This window comes from Lissotriton vulgaris, chromosome 5 (assembly GCF_964263255.1).
Source record: "Lissotriton vulgaris chromosome 5, aLisVul1.2, whole genome shotgun sequence".
Taxonomy (NCBI): Eukaryota; Metazoa; Chordata; class Amphibia; order Caudata; family Salamandridae; genus Lissotriton; species Lissotriton vulgaris.
The window spans coordinates 107,519,547-107,537,775 of record NC_141693.1 but is presented as its reverse complement, the minus strand read 5'-3'; the positions used below and the strand labels follow the sequence as shown (position 1 = coordinate 107,537,775).

The 18,229-nt window shown below is 42.7% G+C and overlaps 1 protein-coding gene across 2 annotated transcripts in view; it reads left to right on the top strand.

Annotated features, from left to right (window-relative positions):
- Nucleotides 1-18,229, top strand: part of CAMSAP1 (calmodulin regulated spectrin associated protein 1) — a 542,816-nt gene that overhangs the window by 336,188 nt on the left and 188,399 nt on the right. The window contains exons 6-7 of one of the 2 annotated variants that reach the window (XM_086921000.1): nt 1,633-1,665; nt 10,595-10,736. In XM_086921000.1, the coding sequence (XP_086777126.1) occupies nt 1,633-1,665; nt 10,595-10,736 (175 nt within the window). The remainder of the gene's footprint in view (nt 1-1,632; nt 1,666-10,594; nt 10,737-18,229) is intronic. The other variant, XM_086921001.1, reaches the window with a different exon arrangement.

The window sequence follows — 18,229 nt, the reverse complement described above, 5'->3', positions numbered from 1 at the left end:
ATCATCAGTAGTGATGTGTATATACAGAATGATTGAAAAATTCATTAAATTGATATGTTCACAAATAATTCATACTAATCTGGTTTGCATTATTTTTTTCTGTATCTGAAATGTGGAATCTTGCAGTTTGTAAAATTCCACCAGTGTGATTAAAATACTCTACAGGTTATATTTCTTATAAGCAGGTAATTTGATAACCTGGAATGAATAAAAAGGATACGTATTCCCTCCTCCTTGTAGTGAGAGTTTTCTTCATGCATATGCCTTTCGAGACCATGACCATCTCTTATTATTACTTTTTTCCTGAAAGAGAGGCGTCATAGTAGCTATAACGTTAAATAGAGATGTTGCTGCTCCATTCTCTTCCAGGAAATTAATCATTAACTGCCCTCCTAGCAAAAATAATTCTCAATACTTTTTGCTTTACTGTAGAGTTTCAGATTTTCTTTTGAACCAGTCAATTTGTGACCCTAGTTTTCATCCAAGGCTTCATGGCCCTTCAATTGAAAAAAGTTGCTTCATGTTCCCAGGCCCATGTAGTTTTAATTAAACAGAAACCAGTCTTTCAGAAGATGTGAAAGTATTGTCTCACATGGAACTAATATCCCCCAATAAAGTGTCTTCCAAGGTTATTTTTACTTTTTGTTCAGCAATTTTTGTTTGACCGATTATGAAATGCTGTTCCACACAGGTTTCTTGCTCATTCCTCTGGAAACCAGTTGTAGTTTTACAGAAAAATGTACTGATTGCCAAGATCTTTAGGTCGGCTGTGTGCACTTCTTAATTCCTTTTGTAGGCAAACTCATTCGATACCGTGGAACTGATCTGTCCTTTGACAGGTGTCCAGGTGATTCTGAAAAAGTCGAAGGTTTGAATCCTTGTCTTTTATACACTGGGGCAGAATTTTTCAGAATGTACTGACTGTCCCAGCGGGTTAGATTTGTATAATCAAAATGTCAGTCGGTGCCCCAGTACATCTTATGGCTGACCCTTCCTCCAGTTCAGAGAGTATTGACCTGCAAGAATGGATTAATGGTTCTGGTTATGTGGCCTCACAGCTGCCCTTCACCTGCACCTTGACTGACACAAGCTAGCCAGTGGTGCGAAGAATGCTCTGCTGCTAGATGAGACGTTTAACTTGTGGCAAGGGAAGAGGATTCCACTACTGACCCACGGCCACATTGCCAGGATAACGTTGTTTTTGTGTGTCTTGTTTGTCTGTCTTTGCAGATGTGATTGTATTTGCCCCTGGTCTCTAACTTGGATAAGCAATCTGGGTTGCGTAATAGAAACGGGTGCTAAACTTTGTTAAATAAACTAAAGAACAAAAATACATTTTGAACTCCAAATTGTAGACCATGATTGCTCATTGATTTTTTTTTCTTCTGTTTAGAAAATCGATTTAATTGTGTTGATTCAATGTTTGACATTGGAACTGTGCATGACTAACATTTTACACTTTATGAGCATCAGTGCGATATTTGGAATGTTAAACTAACTGGTTTGTTTGCTCTGATTCATCAAACAGTTGGAACAACTTTTGACAGTAGTTTCAGGCCAGCGACGCCTCTGCTTATAACTTGCTGTTCTCCATTTCCTTTGCTTAACTTCCTTCCCTTGCTTTCTTAACAGTCTCCTTCCAAGTGGTATTGGAAATTAGTACCTGTAAGTTAATTGTTGGATATTCACACAAATTATCATCCACAAACCCATGGTGCTTTTTTATTCTTGAGTTTGCTTCCATGAAATTCTAACATCTGTGCAAAACAAAACTGCCACGTTTAACCTAGAACTGAAAAATATTGGAAACGCAAAGTGTGGCATTCAGGTCTGTTATCAGTAAATAGAATATAACCTGAGTCTAATTCTTAAACCTTTTTGGGGAACCTTTTTCAGCCGATATCGTTTCTGATATTGCGAAGGTTATACCAGTTAATCAGTTAAAGTTTGGATAGTTTTTCTTTTCATTAAATTGGCTCGTCACTTAATTTAATTTCTCTTATCAGTCTATGCCCCTGCCTGATTCTCCAATACATAATGTGTCTGTGCAGCTAAGCATACTATGCAGATCATCCTAGTATGACTAGCGCTCATGATTTCACCTTTGCATTGCATAGTAGATGTTGGACCTTGTGCGCCATATAGCTTGTTGCGTGGCATGTCTATTCACCATCATTTGTGTTTTGTTGTTTTCTGTTTTCGTGTAAGCCCGATGTGATGCATGCCCTAGCTCACTGCATGCTGGCACCAGTGGAATATGCCTGTGTAGTACAGTATGATTCACATTACAGTACATAGATAAGTGCAGGATTGGCAAAACGTACTGCAAGTGCTTTTTACCAGGCTCTGCCAAAAAATCCTCTATCACATTATTCCTACCTTAATCGGTTCTCTACAACCTGGCCTATTTGTATAACAACATGTAAATGTAATACTAATTTGGAAAACTGCTGTTGTGCGAGAACCAAACAATTTAGCAACATTTAAAAAAAACTATTGCAAAACTGAGTTTTGTAGTTTGACCTGAGTTGAAAAAGTATTTTTTCAGCCTATTGAGTAGTATGTGTATTCCAGGTAGATACACATGGCTTCAAATGTGTTACCATTGTAACATTTCCATAACTAATAAAATGACATACAGTAATGTACTGTGGATCAAAATGCTGAAGGGGCGGGGTGGGGGAAGTGGTGTGGGGCTACACTGTCTTCCTTTGAAGGCAAAGATTTGACCCTTGCATTGGTGAGAGAGAGCCCCGTAAGTAACCAATTTATTAAAATGTGTTGTAGATCTAGGACGACAATCGATGGCGTTGCTATTGATTATATGAAAGCTTACAAACCATTACTGATAAGTTTTCACTCATGTTGTCTAGATAATTTGCCTAGTGCTTCTTTTCCTGCTGTGTGCTTTATCGTTGTGCTTTTCAGTTTCAAGTATTTTTAAGGCTGCTATTAAGGCCGTTTCTCCCTTTTTGTTGAATCCTTTTGCATGTTTTTGTCAATTCCCAAGTACAAATTAAGATTGAATTTAAAAGTGACAAATGCATGCCAATAACTTGTACTCTTACTATAACTGTGGTGAATACCATTTACTCCAACATATGAAGAACTTAAGATTGCTTTACCAAAACAGTTTAACCAAGGTACTTTTGGGCTTAGGCCGATTTGCATGCGAGGATCAAACTCTAAACTAAAGGCATTTCTATAGTAAAAGAACACCCTTTAGTGAAACACAAGTTGCAATCAGTTGAACATGTTAAATAAAGGCCTGTTGAGTTGTTTGATACATTAATATTTATGTACTCATCATGTAGGAGATTTCTATCACTACAATATAGCTGTAGAGCACAAATGGAATTTCAAGACTATTATTAAAGCAGAGTAGAGGAAAAAGAATAAATACCATGTATTTGTTAAACATGAATTGATTTGTGGATTTTGAACGTGCCATCCTCTATATAAAAGCAATTAATATCTTGGTAGTTATGATTCATAAGCACTAATGGTACCAGAATTTGCTTACTATATTTGACATACACATTGCATTCAATAAATCATATAAGAATACCACATGTTAAAAAGAAAGTTTAAGATCCAGAAAAATTTGAGTTGCATCTCTTGTTAAAATATTTCCTTACTTGTAGTTTATTCCTTTGAGCCTTTTACTCTCTTGTATCCCTTTATAGACGTTTAGTTCTCAACACTTATATTACGTTGTTTACTTCAGGACTGTAAATTGCACCTTTTTGTAATTCTACCTTCGATTGATTTGTAAACAGGAGCATGCAGGTTGTGTTGGAACCTTTTATTTTGGAGTAAAAGTTAATGAATTACCATACTGATGGACACTTCTAACTGCAGATTCCCTCACCTTGTAAATGCTCTCTAGTCATCGGACTGAATCGGGAAACTTGAAAGCAGTTATTTTTATTTATAAAGTTTTATATAGCGCGAACTTGATCCCGAAGGATATCCGAGCGCTTTACAATTTGAGGCAAAGTGTGTGCTGCTAGGTGGTGTCTTGCAACTCCACGCCAATGCCGTTCTGCTTCAGAAGTGACAAGAAGAGCCATGTATAAGTGTCACCCAAGCAGACTGATGTCAATTCCTTTCTTTCTGTGCCTTTAGATGCAGATCTTCTCCTTTGTCTTTGACCAGATTTTTTGCCAAATATTTTATCCAGAGTGATAGTAAAGTGTCAACCCCATACACCACAGGATTAAAATTGCGCAGCGTCTGTCACAAACCGATGTCTATAATGGACCCTCTCAAAGCCTGTTTGTGGTTTATGGGGTAAGAATACTCCTCCAAGACCTGTGGCAACTAAACCCGATAAATCCGAAGTCTATACAGAAATGCAATGCGAAACTCTGTTGACAAACACAAGAAGACTGTGCCATGATTGATTGAAGTCAAAATGAAGGTCCAGTTTCTGTGGTAGGTCGTTGTAGCAGTCTGAGTCTTCGGGTAAGTCGAAACGAAAACCCAAAAAATCCAAGCATAAAAGTGACTCTTTCCTTCCACCCTTGAACTCCAGGGAGAACACAAGGACGTCACGGTGCCTCTAAGTCTAGCTTCTTATTCCCATTCGAGCAGGTTACGTATCTTGTTCTGCCACATCCTGAATTCCCAGGTCCGCCGGCGACTTCTCAGCTAGTAGAAACTTTCGGGGAGGCTATTCTGTCCATTTTCAGCAATCTAATGGTTCCCTTTGGTGCGCCTTTGGGCCCCAGGGGCTTTCAGTCTGACTTCAGCAGTCTGTACCTGTTCCACATATTTTGGGTTTAGAACCGACTCAGGAGATTACTTCAGATAGAAGCTTTTACAACCTTGAACAAAGTTGTGCCCAGCGCCCACCAATGCGCAATCTCTCTGATACCATGAACTTCCCACCCGATAGAGCCCAGACTTTACGTAATCCTTTTGGCATGATTTGTGAAAGCGACAACTGTAATGACTGGGAAGATTGTTTCTCAGTAAAGATAAAGAATAACTAAATAAATAAATAATAAGGAATAAAGAAATAATAAAGAAAACTAGTATGAAGAGCTTTAGGATGCCTGTGAGCTTGATATTTCGGCTGATCCTTGCTTGGTCTCCCCGGCTTCTGCTCCAGAGTTGAAGCTAAAGTGATGAGAGGGGCAGCTGAAGTGTTAGATCTACAATTGCCAACCATAGAAGTTAATAGTTAACATATTTTCTTGGATCTTCTACAATGTGGCCAGACTCCCACTGTTACCATTTAACAAGGCACTTACTTGACACACTTTTGGGCTCCTAGGCAAAGCCCTGTTCAGGGCTGCACATTTAAAGATAAGTTGCCTGTCAGTATCGCCTTGCATCTGATGATCCTACCTTTCTAACACGGCATCCAACTCCAGAAACTCTGCTGATACAGGCGTCCACCATCAGGGTCAGCCGCAATACCAAGTTCCCTACCGCTCTGCCCCCATTCGTGATTCCAAAAGAACAGTGATGTTAGGAAAGAGAATTTTATCCTCTATGAGCCTAGATCTGAGATTCATAAATGCTAGCTGTCTCTTCGGCTGTTACTCACATGAAGTTTGGGATAAGGTGGCTGAAGTTTCACCAGTTGTTCTGGATAAGCAGTGGGCAACTCCAACTTGGGCTATGCCGGTTCGTCACCATGCGGTAAAGTTTGTGATATGCGAAGAATGGGACACAAGTGATTATCTGAGACATGATATGGGTACCAGTGTGACACTTTGGCACCACGCCTGGATGAGGTGTGTGGGCTTTTCCGGGAACATCCAGGCATTTTTAATGTACATTCCCTTTGATGGAGGTCACCTTTTTGATGCCAAAGTGGACTCAACCTTGGAGAGTTTCAATCGGAGTAGAGCCATAGAATGTTCTTTAAGCCTTCCTGCTCTCTGAAAGCAAATCCACCTACAATTTCGCTCTCTCCGTGACGGCAGAAAAGGTTTCACCCTCCATCAATGCCAGACTTCTCCTCCAGCTCAACAGACTTTTCAGCCCCTCTGTCGTAGTGGCTGTGGCTTTGACAATGAGGACAGCAGCGACACTGTGCGCATCAATCCCCTGCAGCCGCCGCAACTGCAAAAATGCTGTAGTGTGTCCTTTCCGGCACACAGCCACCCTGTCGGAGCCAGGATCTGATATTTCCTCCAAAGATGGCTGGCAATCCTCACGGACAAGTGGGTCCTTCAAATTGTTCATTGGGATTATGCCCTTTCATTCCCTTCTACCATGCCTCACCCACCACTACCTTCCCAGTCGCAAGTGGAAAACCTTGGTAACATTCTTTCTGGTTGATACTCCATCTTACCTGTAGGTTCCTAACTGACCCTCCCCTTCTCTGAACGGAACTGTTTACATCTAAAAAGGTCCTAATCTAGAGATCTGGCCATAACAATTTACTGATTGGTGTTGAGGGCATCATGGACAGCCTAGAAAGCAACTGGCGTCCACCCACCTGGATTGTGCTTACATGCGACTCGGTTCGTCACTTCTGGAGAGGAACAACATCAGTACAGAGGCTCAAAATACCACCTACTGGTGTGCAGTAGGAGTGCTCTAAAAGTTTCCAGGTCCAGTCTGACACCTGAAGATTATTCACAAGGTGAGGAATCTCCATTTGGAGTCCCCACCAGAAATATCATTACCTAGGGTAAGTAACTTGTTCTTTTGGTGTGGCTGTGAAACAGCCTGACACTACAATACCTCACTCATCAGTTCTCTTCCTCCTTGGTGTACTATCTTAATTTATCTTTTTGTTATCCAAGTTAGCCTTTGAGCCGTAAGTGTGACATTACAAATCTCCAGTAAATGATAATAGTTCACCGTATATTTCTTTCATAAATGTCAGGTGTCAGAATAAAGCATGCTCCTGCAATTAGTTCCTTAGGCTTTGCGTTCAGTGACCTTCTAAAGCCTCTATTCACTCTTATGAGTCTGTTCTCTTTTAATAGAAACACATTTGTGCGCCATAGCAGTTCACAATGTTCAATTGTGCAATACATTTGAGTAACTTTTCTTGTCAGTTTAATATGTCAGCTATATGGACCCCACATTTTACAAATTTCTTGGTCAAAAATAGTAGGCTTGAATTGCCACCAAGTTCCGAAGCATTGGGTAGTAGTGACTAGAGCAGAATAAACAAGCCATTCTGCATCTCAAACTGGACATTTTTCTATGTAGGTCCTCAGTTGAAGAGCGGTACCATTACAGTGGAATTAACAATTTGTGATGACAGAGTTTGACAGTGTCTCCATTTGTTGCCATATCAGCAATGTAGTAGAATTTGTACTACTCACGTTATGTTTAAAGTTCATTTTAAATTGTAGAAATAAAATTAACTGAAAACCTTGTAGACAACTGTACAAAGGCAGAATTCTTTAACATTTCTTGTTTCATAGTAGTTTACCTTGCTCGTTTGTTGTTTTCTTGATTTTGAAGTGTTGATTTTGTTGTGTGTTTTTACGTGTTTCTAGAAGGCAATCACTGGTATACAAGATATTTCTTTAACCCAAATCAGATCCTCATCTCTCTACAACCATGACGTATGCTGGTCATCTCGGTTCTTGTGAAGTCTTAACTTGTGCTCTTCATGCAGAAACCTCTCTAACCACTGTCTGCCTTTAGGATGATGTGTCTGTAGCTATAGTGCCAGAGTAGGTGATGTGGTTAGATGAGGAATGAGTTAATTGGTAGAGCAGGAGTTGGCTCTAACAAGTTGGGAGGTCAGCTGAGTCAACGTGGAATATCCCTGTCCCTGTTTTGATATCCGGGACACTAACTTCAGCGAAATAGATGCAGCAGAGTGCACGGAAAAGCATACAAGCCAGCAGTGTACATAGATAGATTTTAAGCATACATCGTGTTGTACACTGTAGAGATTAATTTTTCCTAATTGATTGTTGAAAGCGAACCTGCTGTGGGAGCCTACAGTTAAAGAAACCGGTCTATGCGCAGTTCCAACAGTGCCTGAGGGCGTCTGGAGCCCCAAACTCCAACCCTCCCAACGGAAAGTAATGAGCCGGTTTTCACTGTCTCTCCAGTACCATCTATTCAACTGAAGGTCGCGAAAGTTGAGTAATGATATGATTATAATTCTACGAGGCAATTTTTGTGCATGCTTTTGATTAGTTCCTGCATGTACAGAGAGCCCTCATCCTGTTGCAGCAGTATATTGGAATACAGAAAAACTTGACTTTTTGTACTTCTCTTTGGATCGGTCATTCTTAGACCACTGCAGCTTTATTATTTTAGTGTATTGAAGTTTTATGTAGCGCAGAGCTCATGGCGTCCATGTCAGAGAAATTAAAATTCTGAGCATCGCATTGCTTGAATATATGTACATATATTCTTATGTATTCAACTTGAAACTAGTTTTAATGATGCAAGTTGGCCAATAGATGTGTTTTAGGTGCAGCACTTTATTGCAATATCCATGCATATAATGTAGACCCGGCAGAGAGTCTTGGAAATAGAACAGTTTATGGACCTGTTGCTGTGATGGTGGAGTACATCAGTTGAGACGAGTAAGACCTTTATCTCGAACCTAGAAGGTAGAAGTAAAAGAAAGAGCTTCATAGGACACCGATGTGAAACAGAATTAATTAATTAATTTTGTAGAAACAGAATATTTAATAGGGGTTATTTCACTCGTCTCTTGACAATGGAAGGATTAGCCTTTCTCACATCTGAAGGAATATTCTTCCTGATAATGGATGCTGCCCCCAAGAAGGCCTGATTACATTTTGATTTGCATTAGAAATTTTTGAATTTTCAAGCACCAGTTCTTTGTTTCTGGAGTAGGTGTTTCTATAGGATATTAACTTCTTTGTGCAAAGTATCTGGTAGGTGGTCAACTTACCGCAGTCCGATTCAGGAGCTGTGCAGCTTTCAACATTTTAAAAGGGAACACATCTACTCGAGGAGGGGACTTAGTGTAGCACCTCTTTCAGTCACCACTGAGTTGAGCACCAGTGGACCTCACATTTAGTCACGCCAATCTCTCCAAGAACATGGACATCATTAGAGCATGATAAAAGAGGAAGTTACTCCGCTTTTGGATTTTAGTCCTTTACTAAAGAACATTAACCTCTGCACTTATTCGATGGTCCTTGTCCGGTCCAACTTTAGTCATAGTCATCATCACCCTGTTGGTATTTGATGGGTTTTAATACACCTCTTGACTTTTTTTATTCATGCTGTGGCTAGCTGGGACTAATGCACAAACCCTTTAAAATCCATTACCACCCACATTATGAAATTCTTCTCAGGGAAGGGGGAGGCTTAATTTCTAATCACTGTAGTTTTTAAAAGTGTGCATTACTTAGCTTCGAAAACAATATTGTGCAGCATTGCATAGAAACAAACTGGTGTTGAAGGCTCACCTCACACTTGCTTCCAAGATGTTGACCGAATTGCACGTAAATGAAGAGATGTGTGCTTACATCATCAGTTTAGGACACCAAGCACTTTGAGGTCTAGTGTGAGATACATGCTGGCATTGACAGAGCAATGGCGCTCCCACCACTACACCCTGAGTAGGACTAACGGATCTGGTGTCTATCCACTAAAGCGAAGATGCTTGTCATGGATTCCACCAGGCTTGTGCCTATTCGTCATATGTTGGGTGGGTTAAATGTCATCTTCCTGTCATTTTGCAGGCATTCTGCCCTTGAGGCTTGTTACTAAGAAGGTTTTGCAGAAACTATTTCTTAGGCCTTAGGCGCCTTCTCTGCTTCTCTTTCTGTTCCTGTTGCAATTGAGAATGGAAATCGGCAGGATGTCGAAGTAAATTGCATATTGCCCTTCCGACCCTACCAACCGTTATCTCTCAAATGTTTTCTTTCCCAGAGGTTCTAAGCATGCTTAAAGCTGACCACCTTCTGAATGAATCAACCACCCCAAAAGCTATTTCCGTTAAAGTAATTTATTTGGTATTTTTTGTTTTTTTTAATCAACACCGCCTGTAACACATTTTGACGGCACGTGGTCTTTTTCCTCTTAGTTGCCACACCTCCACCTCATTCAGTCCATATCGCAAATGTCTATTTTATTCATGGAAGCTATTTGTTTTGCCCTTCTATAGAGTAGAAATATTGTCCCAAATATTGTTTAATCTTCCGTTATTTTCTTTTAGGGTCTATGTAGTTGAAGAGAAAATATGCATCTTGCCTCATAATTGCACTTGCCCTTGAGTTATTGTGTATTTGTTGAGCTGCAGTATGCAAGTTTACTATGACTATTAGAAAATCAGCCCTAACGTTTGTGTAGACAAGGACTGTTAAGAAGTTAGCACCTCTCGGTGTACATTAAAGGTAGTGTTTTAGTTAACATTACTATGATGAAAGCGGATTTAGTTCTTCTGAACATGATCTGCATCAAACTTGTGTTTTCTTGAGAAATCTCTCTTCTGCTGTGCTCACTAAACTGAATTCCCGAAGAAAGTGGTTCCTGGTAATTACTGTTGTGGCCCGTTTAGGTAAAACAGAATAATTTTTAATTTCTCTGTGAAGGAAAATCTAAAAAACAGACTTGGGGTGCAACAATGCGTTTAAACTGTAGCTGGCTTAATGAACAGTGTGGTTTCCTTCTGTAGGTACGATACAGGCGAGATCACCCATCCAACCGGCAGTTGCCATATTTCCCATTGCTCGAAGACCTGATGAAAGATGCTAGTGACGGTGCTGCTCTATTGGCTGTCATACATTACTACTGCCCTGAACACATGAAGCTGGATGGTAGGTGGACAAGCAGCTTGGGACACCTGAACTTCTCACTCCTATGCTTGTTTAACCGGGCCTGTAAAACATATTTGTCATTGTTAGAAGTATAATGTTTCCCAAAGTAATAGTCTGTTTAGATAAAATCTTTAAAGATGCAGTCAAAGCAAAATAACTATCACATGGGTTGTTTCTGTTGTATCTCTGGTATCAAATATGTATGCATGCCTACTGTCTAAACCCCCCCCCCCCCCCCCCCCCAACTATGGTACAGTTAATACATTTTATCTTTGTCTACTGTAAATGCTCTTAAGTGAATTTATGAGATATGGCTGTCTCCTCCTTGTTCTATCATTTGCATAAGGAAAATAAGACACCTTATTGGAAATGAGTTACTTTCTGGTATCTCCATTTCCCCAGCGTTGGATTCTTTCATATATTCACCTTCTTGACTCATTCATTGTCATCATGCTGAGAACCCCATTTAACTTTAAAAGAAAAGGGTGTCAAAATAGCCATAGGTCTCACCAACAGTGTTTGTTTTGTTGCACATCCATCTCGTTTGAAACAACCGAAATTCTACCATTGAAGTGTAAATGCCGAGTTCTCCTACTTCCCCTAGGGGCCACTATTACTCAGATTTTGTACCACAGTTGTGAAGAGTGCACATCATATCAGTGAGCCTCTGACCTAGGACGTGGGTGAGTCGCATATGAATTTATGTAAGATACCAATGTTGGAGAACTGGAGCTACACGTAAATAACTAATTTCTTCCTCAGTATTGAATCTTTCATACATTCACATGTTTGAAGCAGAATAGCAAGCAGTACATAAACATTTGAACCGAGCGGGAAGCCCGCTCCTCTTACTGAAACGGGTATGGTAAAACTGCATATCCCACTGCTGAGTCAGCGATTGCATTTACAGCCAGGCAATAATGCCTGCTGAAGGTGTGCCTACTTTTACATGTAGCTGCGTGTCAGATATCCTGCAAGGACCTCCATCATGAAGTGCAGCTGCTGTTACCATGCTTCTGGTGGCGTGCACCCTCACTCTTCCCTGGAGTGGATGCTTTGCCTTGTGGACTAGATGAGGCAGACAGGCAGCCAGGTTGCAGTGCTTTAAGACTATAGGTAGCCTCCTTCTGGCTGGCCAAGCAAAACAAATGATTTTGGGTTTGTCCATGTTTATTTTGAAATTGAGGGCCTCTCTTCAAAAATTGATGGCAAGGATTGGGGGAGTGGAAGATGTAGGGCAAAGCACGGGGTGGAGGAGCACAAATAATACCTGTGTCCATAGTAGTAGGGTGTTCATGTGTGGGTCCCAGTGCAACTGCCCTTTGTGCACTAATGATAGCTGTGAACCTGATTGATAAATAGCCTGGCTCCTGTGCCTTTCCTTTTGTCCCCATCATGCTTAGCAGTTATTCCAATCTTGAAACAAGCTCTTTGTCTTTTTCAGAAAAAACAAATTAGCCTCCCACCACCCTGCGACCCTCCCCATCCGTGCAGCAAGGGTGTCCTCAGCCCTAATGTTATCCGGGAAAATGAGACCCCGTCCACAGTTTGTAAAGTAAGGCAACTGTGATGTAGCAGGCCCCTCACACCTATGAGCGCCAGTGCACCCTCTTCACTAATGCCCGCTACTAACTTGCAAAGTGGTCTATATTCCCTTTGTTAAAACCTGTTCCCCCCCCCCCCCCCCGACCCCACTCCTTCCTATCCTGCCCCACCAGGCTACCACCCTGAGCCAAAACTGTGTCTCCACTACTTCAATTTTCCTTTTCCCCTCCCTTGGGTCATTACTATGGGACCCAAAGCAACACTGGTACAGCAAGGGTGCACTGGTCCCTAATGCAAGCAAGAAAGGATACTAACATAGCCGTAATTCCATAATTGGTGTTTAGCTAGCCCCTCACACCAATTTATGATGTTAACTTAGTCCAGTAGCGTGATGGGCCGGCGAAGCCCTACCTCTTGTCCCTAATGCTTGGGCCTGTTCCGTTCACAGCAATGGTGACCTAGGCTCTAATGTTGGTAAAACATGGACCCCCAATTCCCTTTTTGGTAGTAAAATACCCTTTTTGGGATGCAGTGGCACATCACACTCCTGACCCCAGAACCACTGCAATTGCTCAACTAATAATAGTAAATGAAATAATGAGCTCCCACTGTGGGAGGGCGGGTCGGATATACAGACGCGGATCGGATATACAGACGCGGAGGCGGAATATATTTTCCTAAAGGTCGTGTTTTATTGTCGGGGGCCACAGTCTTAGGTTGTACTACAGGGGATTGGCCTTCTTCTTCCTGTTCGGCCTTCTCTCTCGTGTGATGGAGTTGGGAAAGTGCTTGATCCGCTCCTTTCGCTTCAGGGCTGATGTTCAGTCGGCTTGTTCCAGCTCTTCCGTTGTGCTGGTTTCCTCCCTGGGGCTCATAGAGCGGGAAGGAAACGGAGGTGGTCAGTGACACTGATTGCAACGAGTGGAGGGAGTAGTAGTACCAGTCACCTGCACCTGGTGATGCCTAGGGGTTGTTCGCTGTTCACCATATTTACTGGTGGACAATAGGCAACCTAAGCCAAATATGATGAAAGTTCTGGGCAGCCAATGGCGTCTTGCCAAGTGAAGACGGAGATGGGTCAAGATGGGGTTGGTACGAAAACCAATATCAGGGACGTGTGATTCTTACATACAAAAGAAAAGAAAAAGATTTGTGCTCTCAGGGGCTTTTGTCTTCCCAGCCCATGCCCGTAATACTAGCATGGGTTCCGCTCTCTTAACCTGTGCCCGCTATCAACCCTCCTCCCACCTCCCTCGTATCCGCCCCCACCTTCCCTGGAACTAGCGTCACTCACCGGCTCCGCCGCAACTCTCCTGAGTTGTGGCTGCTCTCCAGCCTCCTCTGTGGACTCCACCACTCTTCAGTCCAGTGATAATCGGTCTCCTCCTCTTTGGCGTAGCTCCGGTCTCTGTCGTCTCGTCCCGCACTCTGCTCCTCATACAGCTTGTCTCCTCCGCTGGTCAGCAACGATCCTTCCTGTTCCTGGTCCCTTTTTAGTGGTTGCGAGCCTCTGCTTCTGGGGTCAGCTCCTCCCCTTTCCGGCCCCTCGTCTGGCTGTGGGGAAACACGAAAGGTGGGTGTGGCTATCCTCCTTTCAAACCTCTTAGACCGTTTCCCGCTCGAGACAGAGTCTGGTCGCTGTTGTTTCCTCACAGCAGTTAAGAATGACACCCCGGAGTCCACCCCCTCACACCCACATTGTGCCCCCATCCTCTAGGCCATCTCTTAGATGGCTTCCATGAATCTGGCTCCTTTTCTCTTTTTCCTGGGCCAATACTTTAAAGTCTATGGAGACTGCCCATGCTATATACTTTTACAAAAACAGATCTGATTGTTTTAGTTAAAAACAATTATTTCTGGATGGCTAATGCAGACCTTGTGTAGTATCTGACTGATAATGAAGAGGGTGATGCATCTCATGTGCTATGAAGCTAAGAGAGAAACAGATAGTTGGGCCTTGCTTGCTACCTGAAAGAAATGTAAATATGTGTAATTGGTTAATCACCAAGTGCAGACGCTGCTTGGGCGCCTGTATACACTTTTTATAATTTTTTGGAGTCATTGATGCTTCATTGTGATAAAGATTTAATCTTCGTGAGATGTAATGTAAGGGGGTTATCAGCTGAGTTCTGCAATTCATTGTTTTAATCGACACTTAAAAAATTGTTTTCTTTAGGTATAGTCTGAGTACCTATTGCTAAAATATATACTGTAAGCTAAAACAATTGCATTTAAAGACTGAATCACTGTGCAACAGCCTACCCTTGTACTGTATGTAATGCAGTTAAAAAATGATGACTTTCAAATTTATAAATATGAATGTGTGTGTGTCTGTATATATGTATCCACCCAGTGCTTTCTGTCATAGGCTTAGACTTTATAGCACTATAAACACACAAGTTACACTTCCCCATTGCATCAACGAGGATTCAGTAATGTGACCCTCTGATTACCCTCCTAGACATCTCCAGGGATTGCATTAACCGAGTAGGATTGGGTTAATTTCACTTGCATTCATTTCTTAATTCAAAGTGTGTGTGCTTTTGTATATGCAGTAACGTGAAAGGGAAAGAACAAAATAGTTACAGAATATTTTTCTGTTTTAGCCATGTATTTGAACGCAACAACACGCGCAATGATCCAAAGGCCAGACTGACTTCAGTCTTTTAATCCATCTGTCATTTCCCCTGTGGGCTGGAACCACTAGAGGCCGGGTATGAAAGCCCAGTGCTTGGTGCCTCTTTACTTTCACAAATTTCCCCAAAGTTAAGTGCAGCAGAGTGAGGCTTTAAGAGAGAGAGAAGAAGAGAAAGGTGAAGAGAAAGAGGTCTGAGAAGAGGATATAGAGAGGATGGAAGGAAAGAGAGCAAACAGAGGAAGGGAGTGGGGATGTGTTGAGCCTCCATCTTTTAATAGTGCATGTTTTTAAATGTATGGTAAACAGTACTTTACATTATTCCATGCAAGCACTTTATAATAATGGGTTGTTACCCCAGTATTGTAACTTTCATAGATTCCCATGCTTTGTATCGTTCCCGGTCGTCGGAATGGGAGCCTCGGTAAATAATATCAGAACCATAGGTACAAAAGAGAAAATTAGGCCTAGGCCTCATCTCATTTTGTAGCATATCACCCTCTTTGTGTAAAGGAGCCCAAATGTCCGCAAGAACCAATCAGAATAGCCTCACCCCATAGAACCTTCCTGAGAGAGCCTCAGAGCCTCAGATTTTCTACTGCACGTTGTGCAAAGGAGTCTCCACTGAGCTCTGCTCACTTTTTCTTTCTATTCAACTTGATTCTTCAACTTTTTTCTTCAAAATTTAACAATGTCGAGGCTTTTTGTGGAGGACAAGCATGCGGACTGCATTTATTGCTTGTATCCTGACCACAAGGCCACATTTTGCAAAATCTGTAGGACCTTCTCAACGAAGACTTTGAGAGACAGGGAGGGCCGATTGTTGACCTGGCTAGAGAAGATGAAGGCACGGAAGGAAGTACTGTCTTCAGATGAGGAGGATTCTACATCTGGGACTTCCTCCAGAAGATCTAAAAAGAGGGGTAGGTCTCCTCCCTCTACTTCATCTGAGCCCCCTGTCAAAACCCACCAAAAGATCTCTGATAGGTCTGGTAAGGTTAGTCCCATTAAATCTCCTCACCGAGGTGAAAAGGAGAGGCTTGGACAGGCTGTTGGGAAGGACACAGCCAAGAAGGTGAGAAAGGAGGTTTCTGTTTCTTCACAAACATCCCAGACAGAGAAGGACGGTAAGAAACTCTTGATGGTCACTCAAGAGACAAAACAGGACAAGAAACAGCATCCGTCGACGACGGAAACTGCAGGTACGTTGACGACTGTCTCTCATAAGAATTTGAGTGTTCCGATGGCTCCGTCGACGGCGACTGTGTCGACGACGACATCTTCAATGACTGCGTCGACATTTAAAATGCCTTCCTGTTCGTCGACGATGACTACCTTCTCGACGTCGACGATCATGTCAACGAAGATACTGTCGACGGCCGCTTCGACTACGAGAACTACGTCGACGACAACGACGTCGACGGCTGTGATAATGACGAAGAGCTCGTCGACGATACCGTCGACAATAAACCCATCGTCGACGAAGACTGTTCCAGCGTTGACGATTCAGTCGACGAATCCTTCGACGACGATGGCTTTGTTGTTTCTTTCGACGATGACTCCGTCGACGACGATTAAAAAAAATGCAGATTTCTTCACGGAAGGGCAGATAACACCAGAGATGACTTCTCCAAGGCGAGTTACACCTTTGCCTCCGAATATGCTGCTGGATGACGAGTCTGATGAAGAGGGTGACGATATCCATTATGGGGATGCCTACAGTCCCTCAGATTTGAATGTGAAATGTCAAGAGACAGATACGGAGGAGTACTACAAACACCAGTATGTTCAGCAGGAACAACCTCCTCGAGGCTAGGGTCAGGACATGGTGGCCATGCCAGCCTCTCTGGTTTCGGATTTGCAATTGATGCTACAAGACTATAGAAATAGATTTCCGACTCAACCGGCAGTACAATCGGAAAGCCCTCCTTCTCCAACGGTACCCCCGACATCTATAATCATCGTGACAACTGTGGTCCCACGGGCTGTGGAAACTGAACCCAGAGAGGAATCCGGAGAAGTTGTGCATGATGTGTCTTCAGATGATGACGTTCAGGAAGATCCTATTAATGACCCTGACTTGGATTATGATGATAGTGGCCTTCAAGATCCAGATGTCACAGGACAGGACACTGCTACTTCTCCTCCAGTTGACATTGGGGGTTTCCATAACCTCATGGAAAGAGCATCTAAAAGATTTGGTCTGCCAATCACAACAGTGCAGTCAGACTGTTTCCTTTATCACTTTAAAGAGCCATACAAAAAGTCAGTCAGATCGATTCCTATAATAGAACACGTATGGTCGGAAGGGATCAAGGTCATGCAGAATCTGGCCACTGTCATTCCTGTTCTTCCCCGGCTGGAGAAGAAATATAAGTCCCCTGATGGCAGTCCAGCGTGCCTACTTGGACAACCTAAGCCGGATTCGGTAATATCACAAGCGGCACAGAGCAAATCAAAGAATCCTTCCACGCCACTTACTACACCCCCAGAAAAGGAAGGGAGGCGCTTGGACAATGTGGGCAAGAGATTCTCCTCTACGGCCAGTCTCCTCGTTCGAGCGGCTAATGCTCTGGCCATCTTAGGCAGGTACGATCGCCAGATGTGGTGTGATTTGGCCCCGTTTATAGAACAGCTGCCAGATTCATCAAAAGAGGAAGCCAAAAAGGTTCTTGTGGAAGGAGAAAGATCATCGTCAGAGGTCATAGATTGTGCTATGGACATAGCTTCTACGGCCTTTCGTGCTCTGGCTGGTTCAGCTGTCTTACGACGACAGGGCTAGTTGCGGGCGGCCTGGTTTCGCCAAGAAGTCCAAAACAAGATCCTGGACCTTCCATTTCATGGAGAAATGCTTTTTGGTAAGCATGTTGATGAGGCCCTCCAAAGTAGTAAAAAAGACAGACACAGCAAAGTCCTTGGCGTCTTTAAATTACCGTAAGGTCCCATTCAGAGAGGCGAGAGGAAGAGGTTTCTCCTCTTATAGGGGTGGCAACCAACAGAGATATTCTTCACAATCCTCACAATCATACAAGCCGCAGTATTCTAACCAACGCCAGGGCCAGTCGGCTTCTTACTCTCGTCAATCTCAGAGAGGACGTCGATCGTCAAGGACGCGACACTGCCAAGAGGCAATAGCGGCCTCCTGGCTATTACTACTGCTCTTTCCTCCCCGAGAACATCAGTGGGAGGCAGGATATCTTTTTGTCTAGACAGCTGGAGAATTATAACATCAGACCAGTTGGTCCTGAATATTGTTCAGAGTGGCCATACGTTGGAATTTCAAGATCTTCCTCCAACCAGAGTTCCAGGCGCC